At 37.6% G+C, this 19,432-nt stretch overlaps 1 protein-coding gene across 7 annotated transcripts in view; it reads left to right on the top strand.

Annotated features, from left to right (window-relative positions):
* RBMS3 (RNA binding motif single stranded interacting protein 3) overlaps positions 1-19,432 on the top strand; it is a 698,310-nt gene that overhangs the window by 162,692 nt on the left and 516,186 nt on the right. For 5 of the 7 annotated variants that reach the window (XM_066245089.1, XM_066245084.1, XM_066245088.1 and 2 more), the window contains exon 2: positions 1,344-1,516. In XM_066245089.1, the coding sequence (XP_066101186.1) occupies positions 1,344-1,516 (173 nt within the window). The remainder of the gene's footprint in view (positions 1-1,343; positions 1,517-19,432) is intronic. The other 2 variants (XM_066245086.1, XM_066245087.1) reach the window with 1 other exon arrangement.

Raw genomic sequence — 19,432 nt, 5'->3', positions numbered from 1 at the left:
ATATCACTGGCAATATAGATATGAATGACAAGTGTTATCTTTGCCATCATTATTATTATTACATTTTTGTTATTGCTAATATTTATTGTGTACTTACTAATTTCTAAGAACCAATTTGTTTGCATTAGCTCATTGAGTTTTGGTAAAGCCCTTTGACACAGAAGAGTACTATTTTTTATCCTCCTCACATTAATGAGAATGTAGTGTCTCAGTGAGATTAAGGCACCACCCAAAGTTCTCACAGCCAATAAGAGACTTCAGGTACTCCTACCCAGAGAGACAGCGTAATTAGAACTTTTGAAGAAATGCCTGCACGAACAGGAACAAAAGTGTAATGAGTAGTACATCTACTTATTTTGGCATGTATAATTATAAAGACTTTCACACTGTGCATTCCAAGATGTTGGAGGTCATTTTATCATTTCCTTTCTGTCATAAAATAGTGTGACAGGTTAGAGAAATAGTTCTTTACTCGGGGAGATTTTACTCCCAGGGGACATTTAGCAGTGTGTGAAAACATTTTTGGTTGCCATAACTGGAGAGGGGGTGCTACTAGCATATGGTGGGTAAAGACTGAAGAGGAGGATGCTACCACTCTATAATAAACAGGACGACAGCTCCAACAAACAATAATCCTGTCTATGTGATCACAGTTTCTAGCTGAAACCCTGGATTAGAATAAAATAAAGGGGATTTTGGCTGCAGGAAGAGAATGGTGGCTGAGTCTTGCCAATATAAAGTCTTTTTCACCATGAAGAAGCAGGTTTAGAAAGAAGGAAAATGATGAGATAGATTCATTCATTTGTTTATTTATTCATAAAAGAACTATTCACAACATGATTTCTATGTATCACAAAGAGTGCTAGAGAGTAATGCTGAAGAAACAACATAAGGGAGTTGCTTTGGAGAAAACTTGGGAACAAGAAGTAGAGGCAAACCAGAGATGCTTGACTATTAAGAGTGTGCTGGGCAAAGTGTTGGTGTTGAGAGTGAGCTGTGTTCTATGGACAGGGAGATCTTGAGATAGCATGCTACTTTACAGATCTAAGGAAAATCACAGAGGACACACTCAGAAACCATAGGCTACTGTCAGGAGCACCTGGGAACTTCTTCTTGTCCTATTCATGGCAAGCTTCTGCTGTTCTACATGCAGGGCCAGCGAGAGGAAAGTGCATCTGATATTCTCAGAAGTCCACAGCGCAGGGATATACGGAAGTGTGTGTGTGCATTGTGTATGTGTGGATTGGAGAGGCCGAGATGCTTGCATTGCTTTCGAGGTGCTCTGCTGGCCTGTGAGTAGGTGCTGGCTCTGTTTTTCCAGTAACAGCCTTTTCTGTTTCCAGCAGTCCTATGCACCAGCTCCCCACCCCATGGCTCCTCCCAGCCCCAGCACAAACAGCAGCAGCAACAACAGCAGCAACAACAACAGCGGGGAACAGTTGAGTAAAACCAACCTGTACATTCGAGGCCTTCCGCCAGGCACCACTGACCAGGACCTAATCAAGCTGTGCCAACCGTAAGTGCCCTTCTGCTCTCCGCGCCGTCTCTCACCCACACGCTTGCCCACGTGGGTTCAGACCACCCAGGACGTGGTTCTTGAACCCCAATGCACCCATTCATTGGTGTCTCAGTGAGGAAGACAATGGCGTATGAATGGGATTGAAATATGAGATCCAAGTCCACCTTACTTTAGGGAATGAAATTCTTCTCCTGTATGGTGTGAAAGTGGAGGTTCTTGAGAAGATGGACATGGGCTATGTGCTGGCTGATAAGCATGTATTGACCAGGAAGATGATGGGCGAACGTGTTGTTGGGCCCTCAAAACTTGTGGCTGGTGAAGTCAGTGATGCGTCTCATGAAAAAAAAAAAGCTGCTTTTTCTCAGAAGTATTAGTTGGGAGGATCTCAAAAACTCAGAAGAAGCGATGGATTTCAGGATGGTTAGCTCCTGTGTTGCAAAGCTTTTTGGTCAGCTTTTGATCAATATAAGTTCACTAGGAACCAGGAAGTGGGAGAATGATAAGGCAGATTCTCTAGTTTCTTTGAAGACATCTACTTCCATGTTTAGCGAAGCTATTTTTCCACCAAGGCCAAGAACTGCATTTGCCAAGTGGCTTTATATTTTCTAGGGAGTGTGCTAATGATCTAATGCCCTTCCAAAATGTTTTTATGGTTCTCTTATCTACCAGCATGTATTATTAACATGCTTATTTCTGTGAAAAGAATTAATCATATTTAAATTTACCCTCCATAAAAATGAACAATGGATAATGAATTAAGAATCACAGATCTGTATTTTTAGATTGTTGTCTGATGGTTTCCAAAGTAATCTTAGCCCAGCTATTTATTATTTGGTTGAGCTTTAGCTGGTTATTTTTAAATTAGGGGGAACTATTACTCAATTTTTTTTCTTTTAATTCACAGGCAATGCTTTTATAAGAAGGTAGAGAGGATATTTATTTTGTATATTTTCCAACCTTTAAAATATTGAAAGAGGAAAACAAAGCAGACAGTATTTATTTACCTTTGTTCTGGTTTTTAAAATTGGGAACAAATATCAAAACAAGAGGAAGTGGCAGATAAACCAAAACATAAAAATGTAACTATGTAACCTGTTGACAGTATGTGGATTATCATGGGGTCACTTAAAAGAAAATATTTAGGAGCAGATTTTTTTTCTTTTCTTTTTTTTAATTGAGTGAAAAGAGGGGATGTGGAGAGACAGACTCTTTCAAGTGCCACAACCAGTATCCACTCGGCAACCCCTCGTCTGGGGCAGATACTGTGCCCATCTGGGCTGTTGCTCCGTTGCTCAGTATCTGAGCTATTTTTAGTGCCGAAGGCGAGACCCCTGGAGCCATCCTCAGCCTGGAGGCCAACTAGCTTGAACCAATCAAGCAATGGTTGTTGGCGGGGGGTGGGAAGAGAGAGAGAGAGAGAGAGAAAGGGGGTCAGAGAAGGAGGAGGGGTGGAAAAGCAGTTGATCGCTTCTCCTGTGTGTCCTGACTGGGAATCAAACCTAGAACAACCACACACCAGGCTGATGCTCTACCACTGAGCCAACCAGCCAGGGCCTATTTAGAAACAATTTTTAAAAAAGAACAAAATGTGCCAAGCCTAAGAAATATGAGTATGTGTTAGGTTTTGTTCTATAAAATATTGAGGGTGAGAATTAGAAGGGCAATCACTCTTTTTTGTTGTTATTGTTCTTGTTGTTAGAAAAATCAAAACCGTTTGAAAAAGTAAGGTCCTTGGAAATGTGAAAAATTGCCAACCTTATGTCAGAAGCTTCAGATGAAGTATCTTCTGTAACGGTTCCTTGGTCATTACATTTTTGCCTGTAATAAAGTCTCCTGTGAAAAGAAAATCTAGCAATTAACTGTTTTTTATATGACTCTCACTCAGAAAAATGATTGGATGTTACAGAACAATTGTTTCTCATTGCTCTATACTAGTTAGAGAACTCGTTCAAACACAGAGTTCTAGGCCCAAGGAATTATGTTTCACAGGGTCTGGGTTAGAACCTGTGCATATACATTTCTGTCAGGCTCCGAAGGATTGTCGATATTGGTGGGTCTGGGGGTTTCACTTCTCTCTACAATCGTATGTATACTATTTCTAATACATGACGTTTCACTTATTATATGAGGTCGCTGAGTTGGAGTTTTGTCACTCTGTTGTCTGGAGGCAGATCATTGACTCTCTGTGATCCTCAGTGTCCTCTTAGAAGTGTAGGTTACATTGCAATATCAGTGGTGTGCTGGAGCTGCTTGTGATTAGTGCACTAGAGCTAGTTGTTAAATATTCTGGAATTCTGTTAAGTGATTCATTACAGACTCAGTATCCTGAAGGGAGCCCTACAAATCAGGGCTTTTTTGAAATTTCATCTCATTTCATTTTTATCTTTTTTTTTTTTTGGATAGCTGGTTAACGAACATGTTGCTGATAGAACATTATACTATGAAATTCTGTATCAGTGTCCATTTCTGCAAAAAATAAACAAAAAAAAAAACATTGCCAGAAATCTATAGATATAAAGCATTACCTAAAAGCTTATTACTGGCATTATTAATTCAGGAAGAAAATTGGATGACGTAGAAATATTATTTTTGAAAAAAGAAGTTTTGTTAATATTGCATTAGAAAAAAATTAAAGAATGCTAAGTGCACAGAGGGTAACGGTTACTTATCCTTAGTAATTTTTGCTAGCTAATAAGATGTGGCCCATGCGCTTGTTATTGTAAAAATGTTTATGGGCTCTCCGGCTCCTGAAGTGGTCTAGACCTGCTGTTTATTACTTAGATTTATTTTCTTAGAGAATCTCGCAGAACTAATGGGATCGAGCAGTGGAATGTAATAGACATAGCTGTGCACTTAGAGATCGGGGTTTCAGTCCTGGCTGTGCCAACTGGGTAGTGTCCTTAGACAAACAACTTGTCACGACTTCACTTTGGTCTCCGCGCTCCACATATAAAAGAATGTAGTTGAACTCAATGGTCTTTTAAATTTCTTTCATGCTAAAATTCTGATATTTTATTGAGGTCCCTCATTCATTAGCAGTAACACCTGCTCTGGGCGACCTTGTTTATCTTTCGCCAATCCCTTTCTGCCGAGTTGCTGAGGCCACAGCCTAGTTGATACAGCTGCGTGAATATGACCTAATGGCTGGACACGCCCTTGGTACAGGACCAATGTAGGTCATGTGTGAAATCCTCTTTCCTTTCTGTAGTGTTGGCCTCTTACATTGCGCATTACTATTTTTCATTAGCGGTATTCTAAAGATGCAAATTATTTGCGTGTGATCACTCATTCAACACTATAAAATAATTTACCTACAAAAAAAGATGTTTGTTGGTTTATATAAAATTGCCATCAGGATCAATTTTCCATGTTTATCCCTACACAATTATAAGTATTTTAGAGTTAATATTATCCTGTAATATGTAAAATGCAATATTTGCTTATATCCATAGTAATGAAATGACATAAAATAGAGATATACAAAAAAAAGGGCATAAAAATATCAAATTATCTGGTATTTGAATGCAATATCCATATTAATACTAATAAACAGCAAGAAAATGATATTAAAGAAAAGCAATTACATTCTTTCACAATGACTACTTCGACAGTAAATTCTGTTAAGGTATTCCATTCACATTCATCACCAAGGCTCCTATGTTTGGATTGCAAATAAAGCCAAAGAATTGAAGACAAAATAATAGACATGAAGAGTGATTTCACTCATGGAAAATCTCTAGTTATAGCTGTGTTTTGGAGAAATGCATTACATTGCACGTCTTATAGGAAACACCTGGCAATGTCTTCATCTCAAGGAATCTCAAGGAACTTTATTGTGTTCTCATTCAAGAAATATTTATAGAGCACCTCTGTCGCATCCCAGATAACGGGCTGAAGATTCAGTGGTGAGTACATTTAGAGAAAGGCCTAGGACACCAATGAAATAATTGCATGATCAGATATAACATTGCAAGTGTAAATGCAATAAAGGAGCATGAATCTAAGAATCTCTGTAATATGGATTATATCCGGTTAGGAACAGGAACAAAGGCATTTCTGAAGAAGGACAGTTAAGCTCAGATCAGAAGGAGGAATAGGTTGAACTTAAGTGAGAAAGAAAAGTACGAACTTTCCAGGCAGAAAGAATGTGCGTGTGGAACCAGCGGCTGGAGGGAGCAGGACAAAGACAAGGGGTTGAAAACAAGGCCCTGCCCTGGCCGGTTGGCTCAGCGGTGGAGCGTCGGCCTGGCGTGTGGGGAACCCGGGTTCGATTCCAAGCCAGGGCACATAGGAGAAGCGCCCATTTGCTTCTCCACCCCCCCCCTCCTTCCTCTCTGTCTCTCTCTTCCCCTCCCACAGCCAAGGCTCCATTGGAGCAAAGATGGCCCGGGCACTGGGGATGGCTCCTTGGCCTCTGCCCCAGGCGCTAGAGTGGCTCTGGTCGCGGCAGAGCGACGCCCCGGAGGGGCAGAGCATCGCCCCCTGGTGGGCAGAGCATCGCCCCTGGTGGGCGTGCCGGGTGGATCCCGGTCGGGCGCATGCAGGAGTCTGTCTGACTGTCTCTCCCCGTTTCCAGCTTCAGAAAAATACAAAAAAAAAAAAAAAAAAAAAAGAAAGAAAGAAAACAAGGCCCGTGTGGTTCTAGCAGAAAGAGGCAGTCGGAGTATGAGGCAATATGAGTTGGAAACATGGAGAGGAATAAGGTGACCCCTTTTTATAGCGTGATAAGAGCCTTCTTTTATCCAAAGAACAACAGAGAAAAATCACTGTATTGTCACAAACCGGAAGGTATCATAGTCAGAATTTGTTTCAAAAAGGTAACTCCAACTGCGTAGTGGAAAGAAAGGAACACTCAGAGTGGGGACAGGTGAACAGTGATCTGGAAGTAACGGATTTATGGGCAGAGAAGCAAGCTTGAGGATGAATGATGATGGTGGTGGATTAATTATGTGTGGTGAAAAATGTCTTCTTTCATGTGCTTTCATGTTTCTATTAAAAAGCAAGGGCTTGAGAAAATTAACCAACCAAATGCTAAACGAAACTTTGACATAGCACAAAATAGGACCCAAATCGCTGATTTTTAGTCTCTTCTTCTCAATCAGTCATGAAAGGTCATCAATATACTATTAAACATTGAGAAGCTACAACATCCTTTTAAAATCACTAAAGGCAAATACTAAAATCACTAAAGTGGGCCCTGGAGCAATGTGGGGGTGAGGGTTAGTGACCATCCCCCGGTAGTCAAATATCCACATATAACTTTAGACTCCCCCAAAACTCTACCAATAACCTAATGTTCACCAGAAGCCTTACCAATAACAGAAATGGTCAGTTAATGCACACTTTGTATGTTGTATGTATTATATACTTTATTCTTACCCTGAAGGAAGCTGGAGAGAAGAAAATGATATTAAGAAAATCATAAGAAAGAGAAAATACATTTATAACACTTTACTGTATTTATTGATACCTGAAGTTTGTCATCTATTTACAAGATAAATCATGTCAGTATCAATATTTTCATATATGTTACAAAATACTGTAGATGTTATATTTATAAGTTAACACTAGATATCAAAGATGAAGAGAAAATATGAAAAGGAAATTCACATTTATTTACAAGTGTAACAATTCATGCTCTGATAACCAAGAAGCAGAAACACAATTGCTTTTTGGTAGTCTAGTGTAATCAATACAATAGCTTAAGTGATAGTAAGAAAATCAGCAAAAAAATTTCCAATATATTTATTTTTAAATTTCCATGTATAAGTGGACCTGTCAGTTCAAAAGCACGTTGTTCAAGAGTCAACTGCATAATGAAAACTAAAACTCCAATTGATTATACAATTATGTTCATGGGGTGGGGTTATCAGTTCGAGACTTTGGGTGTAATACTTGGATTATATGTCTTTTATGCTTATTGCAAGAAGAGGACATAGAAGGGGGAGAAGATACATTTGACTTAATAAAGATAAAACATTGGAACTTTTTTGGATAGAGTAGAATTTTCGTGATATAATTATTTTTTTTCTATACTAAGCTACGTTTCCTCCCTGAAAGAAATTGGAAGCTCCTATTATATTTTTTGTTAACATGCCCTTGAAACACATTTAAATTATTCTTAAAAAAATAAAACCACACAATGAGCATAATGAACAGAATTATAAAGGGAAAGAATGTGTTTACATTCTCCAGGTGGGCAATACCTTTTATCAAATCATTCTCAAAACTTCCAAATGTTACACACACAGTGTCGCCCTCACTGGACATCGCCCTCGCATGAGCATAATGAACTGATTTGGAGCTAATAACAACATTCTGCGGGTGCCGAGTCCATTGTTCTTCTGTGACAAAGTGAGCACGGTGTCGCAAAAGCCATCTGAAGCATAATACAGGCAAAAGAGGGAAACGCTTGGGTAGGTGCAACGTACGTTTCCCATCCTCCCCAGAACACCAGGAAGCCGCCTGCCCTTCATTTTTCTCAATAAGTATTATCCCTGCTCGAGCTCTGACATCTTAGCATGGCTCCGTTTCAAGTGAAGCTGTGAATGTCATCTTAACATTTAACAAGAGAGGAGAACTCCCCCAGTGAAACAGGGGGATGGAGTAGGAATGTTTGTGCTCAGAGCTGAGGGTCTATCCAAGCTCATCCTTTGAACTGTTCCCCAACCCTGTTGGATGTCTCTGGCTCCTTAAGGTGAGCCTCGATGCTGAACGGGAAGAGCTAACTCAACGTGCCATCTGGGCTCCGAGTGCAGAGTCCATTATACGTGGTGTCGGACAGTCCTGACAAATGCACCAACGCAATCAAACCTTTTATCAATTGAAAAGTAACCTTGTCACAGTAATCTGTCAAACTGTTCGGATACAACTAAAAGGAAAACAAGTTGTCATGCACTCCAGACATAAAGGAGTAAATAAGAAAAAATATGACTGGAAATGTTTTGAGTTCTTTCTTATGGTGTCTCATTGAAGATTTAAAAGTTCCCTCTAATAAGACCCAAGGAAATTTATTAGGAGCTTTCTTCTGCAAGTCAGACTCAAATTACGCAGCTGCTTTTTGAGGTGTCATAAATCTGGATGGTGGCAGGTGTGAGTAGGAAGTGAATTTGAGGATCTTTGAACCCTGCCTTTGTGTAATTTAAATGAGAGAGTGCCTTTAAGGCTCAAAGTAGATGTCTGAGTTCATTGAGTCAGCATAGAGCTGACACTTGGTTACATATATTAATTTAGACTTCGGTACAATTATATTTGCCAAGTATGTATTGTAAATCAGACATAGTTTGTAATTAATAAGTGCTGATTAGTACTACATTTTGTATTTTTATATATTAACAACATTTATTATGTAAGTATTATATACCATGTACTCTGCTAGGTTTTTATATTACCTTACTTAATGCTCAAAATAATCCTGTGAAGTGGAAACAATAATAACCGAGTAATAGTTGACTAAACTGAGACTCAAAGGGTTAAGGGTCTTGTCCAAGTTTATACAGCCACCAGGATTCAAAACCCAGCTCTGACTTCAAAGCCCTTATTCATAACCGTTCAAACCTTCATTTAATGAGAACAAGGGTAGCATAAGTCATGAGTTCTCAAGTCCATGGCTGTTCATGGGAATCCCTTGAGGAGCTTTAAAAAACACTGATGCCTGAATTTCACTCCCAGAGAGTCTGACTTAACCTGTATGGGATCAGCTTAGACATTGAAATTTTTAAAAGCTTGCTTAGCGTATTCTAATACAGAACAATATTTGAAAACCCCTTGTGTAAATGCTACCTACACTAATCGAAAAGCATAAATTAATCCTTTGCCTTACTCTGACGCGTAGAATCTAGACATTTCATAGGAGCTACAAATTTGATTTCAATGGACCATGAGACTTAAAAATAAATTTTATGATGATAATTTTAGAATGAATTGGACTTTCTGATTATAGAATGGGGTACTTAGATTTAGATGTGAAAAAATCACGCCCTGGAATAGGTCTTCAAGGATGCTTTAAAAGTGTGCTTAGGGCCCTGGCCGGTCAGCTCAGTCAGTTAGAGCATTGTCCCAGAACACTAAGGTTGGGGTTTGATCCCTGTCAGAACACATACAAGAAGCAACCAATGAATGACAAGTAGGTGGAACAAAAAATGGATGCTTCTCTCTTTCTGTCTCTCTTTCCCCCTTCCTCTCTCTGTCTCTCTAAAAACAATAAATAAAAATAAATAAAGGTATGGGATTAGAAGGAGCTCACTTTTCTTTTTGACATAATTTTCATAAGCCAAACTATTCTTCAACTTTTTACTTTTTAATATAATGTTTGTGTTTAATTGATGATTAAGCAAGAAACCATTCTGTTTTAACTCATACTATTAAACTTTGTATCAATATATATATTTTTTCTTACTAGCTATAGTCTAGTGAATATAAACCTAGTGAATCTTAAAAAAATGATTGGCATTTAAAGGGTATCCCAGAAATTATAGTCCTACTAATTCATTGACCATTCATTCACTATTGTTTTTTATGACTTTGGATGATGAAGAAGATTCTGCTGAATGTCTATGATTTTTTAAGAATCTTTTTATTTAAATTGCTGACAGCTGATAAGACTCTTTCATATTTACCCTGGAAACAGAAGAGAAAAATAGAAAGGAAGTCACTGAGAGCACTAGTTAACTTAGGTCACTAATGTTGGTGGCAGCACACACACAGAAAGGGAAGATGAGGAAGCGTATGCTGAGCTCTCCCTGGATTTGCCCAATAAAGTCTTGGAGCTCTGGGAGAAGTTGAATTCCAGGTACATTTACTGTGTGCCTGAAATTCTGAGGGACTTGGGGTTCAAGGGCAGGTCTCTGGCAGGTTCATAGGACATCTTGGTTTCAGAGTGCCTAGCAGACTTTGAAGTCCATATTTTATTTGATCTCTCTGTCACTTGACGCTGTTGACATCTCCTTTATTCTCTAAACTTCCTTCCCTCTTGGCTGTCCTATCTCTCTTCCCTGGGTCTCCTTCAAGCTTTTGGAGAGTCTTCCTTCCAACTTTTCCTCTATGAGCCTTTTGATTATTTTGGTGTTTTCAGAGTGTTGACCTGTCTTCTCACTCTACAGACTATTCATTCTTCTCTACTTATGTAGTTTCAGCTATTCTGATGATTATTAATTTATATCTCTAGCCTATGCAAATATGTTTCTTCTAGTCCTAGATCTGTATCTCATTATTCCCTGGACAATTTCAAATTTGAATCTTAAGAGCGATATCAAACTCACTCTCCTATAAGGACTATTCCTGGACTGTTTCTTTTTCAATGTTTTCTTTTTCTGTGAATGGCACCATTATCTGTTGCTGTAAAAAAGTAACTGTAAAAAAACCCAAAACACAAAAAAGCCACTTGGAGTCACTCTTTTCCCCAACATGGAAACAGTTCCCAAGGTGCATAGATTCCAGTTGCTTGTTGTTTATAATAACCAACATCTTTTCTGTTTCACAACTGCCATAGTTTATTTGCTTACTTATTCAAAAGCACTTATTGAATGTTATCTATTTGCCAAGCACTGCAGATAGCTTAAAGACTGGTTAGTCTCTGCCTAGAATTTGCATTCTAATGAGGAGAGATAATATATGAATGAATGAATAATTAAAGAGATAACCTAAGGATATGTCATTAAAAGGTTTAAATGCCATAAGAAGGAGGTTGTATGTAAAGACTGGCAGAATACTATGGACTGGATAACCTTGAGATGAAATTTCAATGTCAAGAAGGAGTCAGGAATAAAATATTCAGGAAGAAGGGCACTTCTGACAGATGCCAGGGAGCTTGTACAAAAGCCCAAAGGTGGAAATCAACTTGATGTATTTGAGGAAGACAAAGATCAGAATATCAAAAGAATAGTGATTAAAGAGAAATGCAAAGATCAAAAAATGAAGTAAAACAAAACAAAACAAAAAAACTACCAGGGCTAAATCAGCAAAGTTTAGTTACCCAGAGTATAAGATTGGTTTATGCCTAATTTATATTTTTTAAACAAAAATTATTCTTGCTATTTTGTAAAGAGTAGATTTTAGGGGAGTATGAGAGAGATAAGCAAATGAGCAAAGAGGCCACTGTGAACTCCAGCAAGATGGGGAAAGCTTAGAGTTGGATCACCTGGGAGAGGAGGTTAGTTGTGATGGATTCAGGATTTGTACTGGAGATAGTTTTTGATAGAAGTTACTGATGAATTGGACATTCATTAGTTCAAAAGTATGTGAAGTTAAAAATAAGTTAAAAAGTAGGTTAAGTGAAAGAGAAATTAGAAATAATGCTCAGATTTTGGCTTTAGTATTTAGAGAGTATAGAGTCATGTAATAAAATAAGGAAGATTGCAGAAGGTGCCATTTTGGGTGGAGATAAATCAAAAGTTTTCCTCTATTTTATTTTTTAGATCCTCTTTGACATCTAAAATTAGATGCAAGTTAGCAGTTTGATATATGACTGGTTTTCAAAGCAGAATATGGGTTAAAATATACAAAATGGGCACCATTAAGCATTAGAAACAGCATTTAAACATATTGTACTGATACAGTAATATAGTTAATATGTGCTAAACAATATTCTAAGTCTTTAACTTGTTAGTACTTCATACAACATATGTTAACTCTTTTATACTTCACAACAACCCCCATTTTATAGCGGAAAAATCAATGACACAAAGATGTTAAGTGACTTTCAATCAGTGTTTAAATTCAGGAGTTTGGTTTAATAGCTTTCTCTTTTTATTTATGATTCATACATTGGGTATGTATATAACAAGAAAAAAAAAGAAGTGATCACACAGGTTAACATTCTGAAGTTCTAAGATGGGGAAAAGTCAAGAAAAATTTTTTTAAAGGAATAACCAATGAGAGAGAGGAAATCCAGAGATGCAGAAGAGTGTGATATTATAGAGCTGGGAGAAGAAAATATCTCAAAATGGCAGAATAATCAAGTGTGTTGAACACTATTGAGAAGCTAAGAAATGTGCCAACAGAAAAGTCACATTTGGATTCGGCAACATCCAGGTCACGGACAAGCTTCACCAGGAAAGTCTTTTTTTTTTTTTTTTTTTTTTAATTTTATTCATTTTAGAGAGGAGAGAGAGGGAGAGAGAGAGAGACAGAGAGAGAGGAGAGAGAGATGGGGGGGGGGGAGAAGCTGGAAGCATCAACTCCCATATGTGCCTTGACCAGGCAAGCCCAGGGTTTCGAACCGGCGACCTCAGCATTTCCAGGTTGACGTTTTATCTACTGCGCCACCACAGGTCAGGCAGGGAAGTCTTTGAAGAGGAGTAAAAGCTGAACCTTTTGGTGGGCCTTTCTTCAAGTCTCATTACCTGACAGTCCTTCCAAATGGAAATAAATGCCTGTCTTTCCTCTGTGCCCCAAACTCTTAACTAGATAGTTACCTTTTTAAAAAAAATTTTTTCAGCCTGACCAGGCAATGGTGCAGTGTATCGATAGAGTGTCAGACTGGGATGCGGAGGACCCAGGTTCAAGACCCCAAGATCGCCAGCTTGAGCATGGGCTCATCTGGTTTGAGCAAAGTTCACCAGCTTGGACCCAAGGTCGCTGGCTCGAGCAAGGGGTTACTCGGTCTGCTGAAGGCCCACAGTCAAGACACATATGAGAAAGCAATCAATAAACAACTAAGGTGTCTCAAAGAAAGACTAATGATTGATGCTTCTCATCTCTCTCCGTTCCTGTCTCTCTGTCTGTCCCTGTCTATCCCTCTCTCTGACTCTTTCTGTCTCTAAAAAAAAAAAAAAATTCCCACTGATTTTCTGATTTATTCATTCTCTCTCCTTCTCTCCTTCTCACTCTCCCTGCACTTATCATCTATCTATCTCTTGTTCTATCTCTCTCTCTCTTTCTCTCACTCTTTCTATCTCTGTCTCTTTAATTCTCTTTTTTCTTCCTCCTACCTTTCTTCACTGTAAGCTTCTGAGGACAATAGATTTCTTCTGTTTATTTGTGTCTGCCAGTGCCTAGTACAGTTCCAGGTATTTAAGTGGTAACTGATAAGTAACACTGGGGAAGAAAATTGTTGTTGCATCCACAAAAACACTTGTTCTTACCTAATTCGAGTGTGCTGATCTCAAATCTGACATTAGTTTTTCTCTGTATGCTACAGGTTTTTTGCAATTCAAGATTTTAGGTTTTCATCTTATTGTAAAATTTCAACATTTAGTTTAACATAATGAAGTAGAATGTCTTCTTGGGCATCATCCTTGTGAAAATATAATAATTTATATAATTTAGTAAATACACTAATATACTAAAAGATATGATTTCATAAGAATTTGTCTAAATTTTGAAATAGAACATATTAAAACACTTATTTTAATCATAAAATTTGCACAAAACTTATTTAAATTGTATTCAGGCAAAAATTTGCGTTTGTAGCTCTTGCGTTTGTGTATTTGTTGAGGACAATCTCATTTGATGCTCTAGCAGTAGTCTGCTCATCACTAACAGCTCCAAGATTTTGGGGAAACTTATCAAGGTGACTATTCAGGAAGTGAATCTTAATGCACATGTTACATCCAATGTCGTGGAAAGCCAACGGCATCCTTTGAACCAGAAGTCCATTGTTTTCTGCTTTTTTGTTACCAAGGAAGTTCTTTGTAACTGCCACAAAAGACTGCCATGCTGCTTTCTCTTCCTATTCATCTTCCTGGCAAATTCTTCGTCACATATGAGGGTTCAAATTTGAGGTCCATTGAATACACCTGCTTTTATCTTCTCAAAAGACAAGGCAGGAAAAGCAGAAATAATATGTTGAAAGTATTCACTTTCTCTATTCAAAGCCTGAACAAACTGCTTCATTAAGCCAAGTTTGATGTGAAGTGGGGGAAAAATGATCCTGTCTAGATTAACTACAGGTTCATTCACAATATTTTGCATCCCTACTTCCAGAGCTTCACATTTCAGCCACTCCTTCTGTGTCCAGTGTTTCTCCTGAGCTCGGCTGTCCCACAAACACAGAAAGCAAGGATACTTCGTGAAACCTCTCTGTTGTCCTAGCAGGAAATTTACCATTTTAAGATCCACACAAATGATCCAGTTATGATCCTCATATTTCAGAAACTCGAGGACAATTTTTAGATCATTATAATATTTTTTCAGATGACTTGAATAACCAATTGGAACCACTGCATAAACATTACTGTTGTGTAGAACACATTTCAGACTCAGTTTAGAGCTGTCAAGAAATAGCCGCCCCTCTGTTGGACTGTAAGTGGTAACACCTAGCTAGCTGAGAAGACTACTGATATCATGACAGTAAACAAAGTGTTTGTCTTCAGAAAAAAAATCCACAATAATTTTCTCATGCTTCCTGAAACGAGATACTTTAGCTGACTGGTGAAGTACATTCTTCTCTTGAAGCCTGGAGTCTAATAACTCAGCTGCTTTCTTTGATAGGCCCAAATTTCTCACTAAGTCATTCAATTCGGTTTGGCTAAACTGCTGAGGGGTTAATGACTGCTTGGCATCAAAATAAGACCCTTCAGATTCTACAACCATTTCCTCATGCATTTTATCAAAATATACTTGATCACCATGTTCACTTTCTTCATCCTTAGAAGAAATAAAACCATTGAAAACTGGAACTGGGAGTGTCTCAGAGTGTAGGATAGGTTGTATTGCTGAAGGAATATTAGGATATGCGATCATATACCATTTTTTTTTGGCCGATGCCCTTTGTATGGATCAGACAGAAATAACAGTCACTGCTGTGGTCCTTAGGTTCATCCAAACCATGGGAATACCAAAAGGCATTCCTTTGTGTTTTCCTTTTGTCCAGTCACAAAGCATTTCCTCACAATTATGACACACAATATGAGGAGCCCAATGCTTGTCTTGATTGTCAAAGGGAACTTGAAAATAGGCAATATATGCACGTGTCACAAATGATGAAATATTGCGCCTTTGATGTTGAAGTATGTAACAGCCACATATATAACAGAAGGTGTCAGGACTATTCTTACATTTACGCCTACTTGAAGAAGCCATGATTCAATCTTAAAACAAAATAAGAGGGTGTTTTTATCAGATAATAATTTTTTACATTTAAAAACAACTACAGTTATGTAAAAGTGATGTTTCAATCCAAGAGTCGTTGCCCTTTAACTCCAATTTAAAAACCAATGCATGCCATTAGTGTAACAAAAAGAAATTAAAATTGCATAAAAAACTAGAGCATGCACCAAAAAATGAATTTCAGATATGAAATCAGCGATGCAGAAATACATGGAAACAGTTCTAAAACCTCATGCAACAGAAAATGAAAAAAAATTGTTCCCCGGTGAATTAATAACTAAATAAAGCCTGCATTCATCAGAAGTATAAAAATTATTTTATTGGACTTATATATCATAAAACTAGTTCGAGGGTGGACTGAGTTCATAGAGGGAGATACAAGTAGCAGAATTTTATCTTAGGCACTGCATTCAAAGCTGTACCAGGGTGGTGAAAGAAGAAATATTTTGAATGTAAAGTTCTTTGACTGTAGATCCCAAGGAGAGTTTTGGAGGGAAATCTCAAGGTAACTTGAGTCACATATATTTAAGTAACTAAATAAGGATCAATAGTTTGCTTGCTCACTTAGTATTGCTACTGAGACAGGAAATAACCATTTATTCATGCCTGAGCCATAAATTTTCAGCTGTCAGACAGATCACAATGTGCCATTGACTGCTAATTCCATACCTAATGCAAAGTAATTTGTGCTTATTGAATGGTATTTGCTGAAAGATTTTTGGCTCTGGAATTTTTCTACAGATTTCTCTTTGCAATCAAATGACTTCTGGGGCCACAGTGTAAGAGAATATTGATGAAAAACACACATGAAAGTGTTCCCTGGAAATATGCTAGTATTTGTCATATTAAAAATGACAGCATTTCATCTGGAAATCAGCAGTAGTTTCATCTGCATATGCCATTTAATTATATGATTGAGAATAAGCATAGTCACAGTTATTCTTAAAACAAAGTTTATAAAATATTCACTTTACCTTTTATTTTTATTATACTCATTATCTCTCTAACACTGTGGTGCCTGTTGACAAATAAGTACTTTATTTTGTGCAATCAGTATGCCCCTGATATTTTTGTAAATAGATTTGTTGTTTAGTTTTTAAATCATCATTATTGAGAAGTAAAAATAAGTGCACTCATTTAAGTGTGGGACTTGATGAGTTTTGACAAATATATGCACCTATGGAGCCAACATGACAATCAAAATATAAAACATTTCCATCATCCTAAAAGGTGTTTAAAAATACAACCACAGGCTAGGAAGTTAACAATTTCAAGTCACCAAACTTAATCAGGCATGGAGGTAGCAGACCAGCAGAGAATACCACAAGACCAGCAGGGAATTTTGAGTCAGTGGTGGGGTCTAATTTACCACTTACTAGTTGTGGAAGCTTGGTCAAGTCATTTAAACCATCTGAGTGACTGATGCTTATTATATGCTTAATAAATGCTAGGTATTGTTATTCACTTATGTAATGTAAAGCATCTTTATTGCCATTCATATTTATATAACAGGACTAAATTAAGTGGAGTTCACCTGCAATTTTAAGGGTTCTGCATATAAACAAATATATATTATATATATATATATAACATGTATATATTGTAATATAATATATAATATATGATATATAATATATAATATAATATTTTGTTTTTTACATATCCCTGTCCTTGTCTCTACATAACTGCAAACCCTTATATTATCTTGTACTATTTTGCAATCTTATTGCTATTGTGTAGTAGTATATTTTTACTATAAATATTCATAGTATCAAGATAAATATGGGTTCTATCTAAAAGATGAAAATTAAAACACAGTGCAAAACAAATTTAAAAACATTTATAGCTTTAGTGCATAGATGTGGCATAGTAATATGCATTAAAAATGAAATGAAAATTTTGGAATCAAATTGATGCCAAGCATTTTAGCTCTTAAATATAGTAAAACTGTTTAAAACAAATTTGCTGATCTTAGTCACTGTGTGTAAATTAATGGTATTCTGATATCACTTAGATTTTATTGCTGAATGAATAGGTTGAGTTTGGTTTCAGCTTAAATCGGTTCTTATGAACTAACTTTTCTTATTCATTCCATGTTTAAAAAGTGATTCTTCAGTGCTCCTATTAAACCATTTAAAAATATAGATCTTTTGCTAACTAGAGATGTTTATTTATTTAAATAGTTATATTAAGGTTAGATTCAGGGACATGGATGCTTAAATAATATCAATTATTGAAATCTCCTCTTATCAATATATATATTCAGATGTATGCCAAGCCTGCTGTCTGATGGCTTTTTTTTTTTTTTTTGAAGATAGAAAAACCTTGTTACTCCAATTCTCAGTACAGGTGGACTTGCTCTTTTCATCACTATGAGGACCACTGTGGGTTCCACTTTCAAATCTATCATTTATTACCTGTCTGTCCTTAGACAAGTTATGCTACTCCTCTGTTCCTCAGTTTCTCTTTCTAACAAAATAGGTATAATCCTGGCACCTCCCATTTAGGTTTGTTAAGAGAATTAAATGAGTTAGTACATGAAAAACACTAAAGTAAGGCCTGGCATGGAGTGAGTATTATGCTTATAAGAACTTTCCTGTTATGAACTAAAATCAATTTGCTCCCAATCTGAACATTCTGTATGAAGCTAGTGGTCATTTGACCTAGTGATTTCTAGCTCTGTACTGAAACTCTATCTCACACTATACTAACCCACGTTGTTTCCAGCCCTGGTGTTCTGTGATTCTTTACTTCTAGACTTTATCTATAGAAACACAATTGCACACAGATCTTGGTTATTTGCTGGTGACTGCTGGCCTGCACACGAATTTTCAAAGGCAACCGAGCCTTTGATTTGATACCTGAAAAACTGAACCGTGCTGATTCTTGCACAGGAATCTTAGGAAAGCAACCACGTTTCAGACAGAGAGCTGACCTGTTTCACTGACTCCTGCTTCAACATCACAGGGCAAGCCTGACGTGATCTTTAGGGGAGCTGTATGTCTCAGCACAGAACCACAGCACAATCATGTGAACTCGGTGATGGCTCCCATGACCTGCCTGCTTTGCTTGATAAAGTGTCCTTAGGATACCTTCATGACCACAAACCAGACAAAAGTTGTAAGCAGGACAGGAACTGGAAAGGAGATTAACAGAGAACTATTAAACGCTCCCCCAGTTTCAAAATTTAAAAGAGGAATCATCTTGCACTAACGATGGAGGACACCTCTGAGGAAGGGAAAGGAAGCATATTTCCGGGAAAGCCTTTCATGTCTGGATTGTTTTGTCGGAGGGGGGAAGTGATTGGCTAACGGTCCTTGCCATAAACAGTGAGCTCTTGCTTCTCTGCCTCTGTGTGTGACTGTTTTCTCTAACTCTAAAGCAAAAGGGCAGTATTTATTGGGTTACAACTTGGCACTAATTCTGTGGAAGATGAATGCATTCATATTCATCACAGGTTTGAATTCCAGGGAAAAGGACAACAATTACACTGCAAGCTAACATTTTAGTGAGTGCCCTGTGCCAGACACTGTCACCAGCACTTTACAGGTAGAGTGATAACTCTTTCTGGCTTGTTGTGGGCTTGCCCAGTTTCAGCATGAAAGTTCCACATCCCGGGGACGCCTCCGTTCCAGGCAAACCAGGACCTTACAAGAACTGTACTCAACTTTGTTGATCGGTTTTTGGAAACGGCTACTTGAAGTGAAACAGCATACAAAATGAAACCGATGTTATGTTAAACTAATGGATATAAACCAGAGTTAAGTCCCTGTGCGGGTCTCTGATCATACACACACACACACACACACACACACACACACACGCACACACACACGCACACACACTCACAAGCAAAATCCTCAA

This window comes from Saccopteryx bilineata, chromosome 10 (assembly GCF_036850765.1).
Source record: "Saccopteryx bilineata isolate mSacBil1 chromosome 10, mSacBil1_pri_phased_curated, whole genome shotgun sequence".
NCBI lineage: Eukaryota > Metazoa > Chordata > Mammalia > Chiroptera > Emballonuridae > Saccopteryx > Saccopteryx bilineata.
Note: the sequence above shows the minus strand (reverse complement) of the source record. Positions and strands in the feature narration are given on the sequence as shown.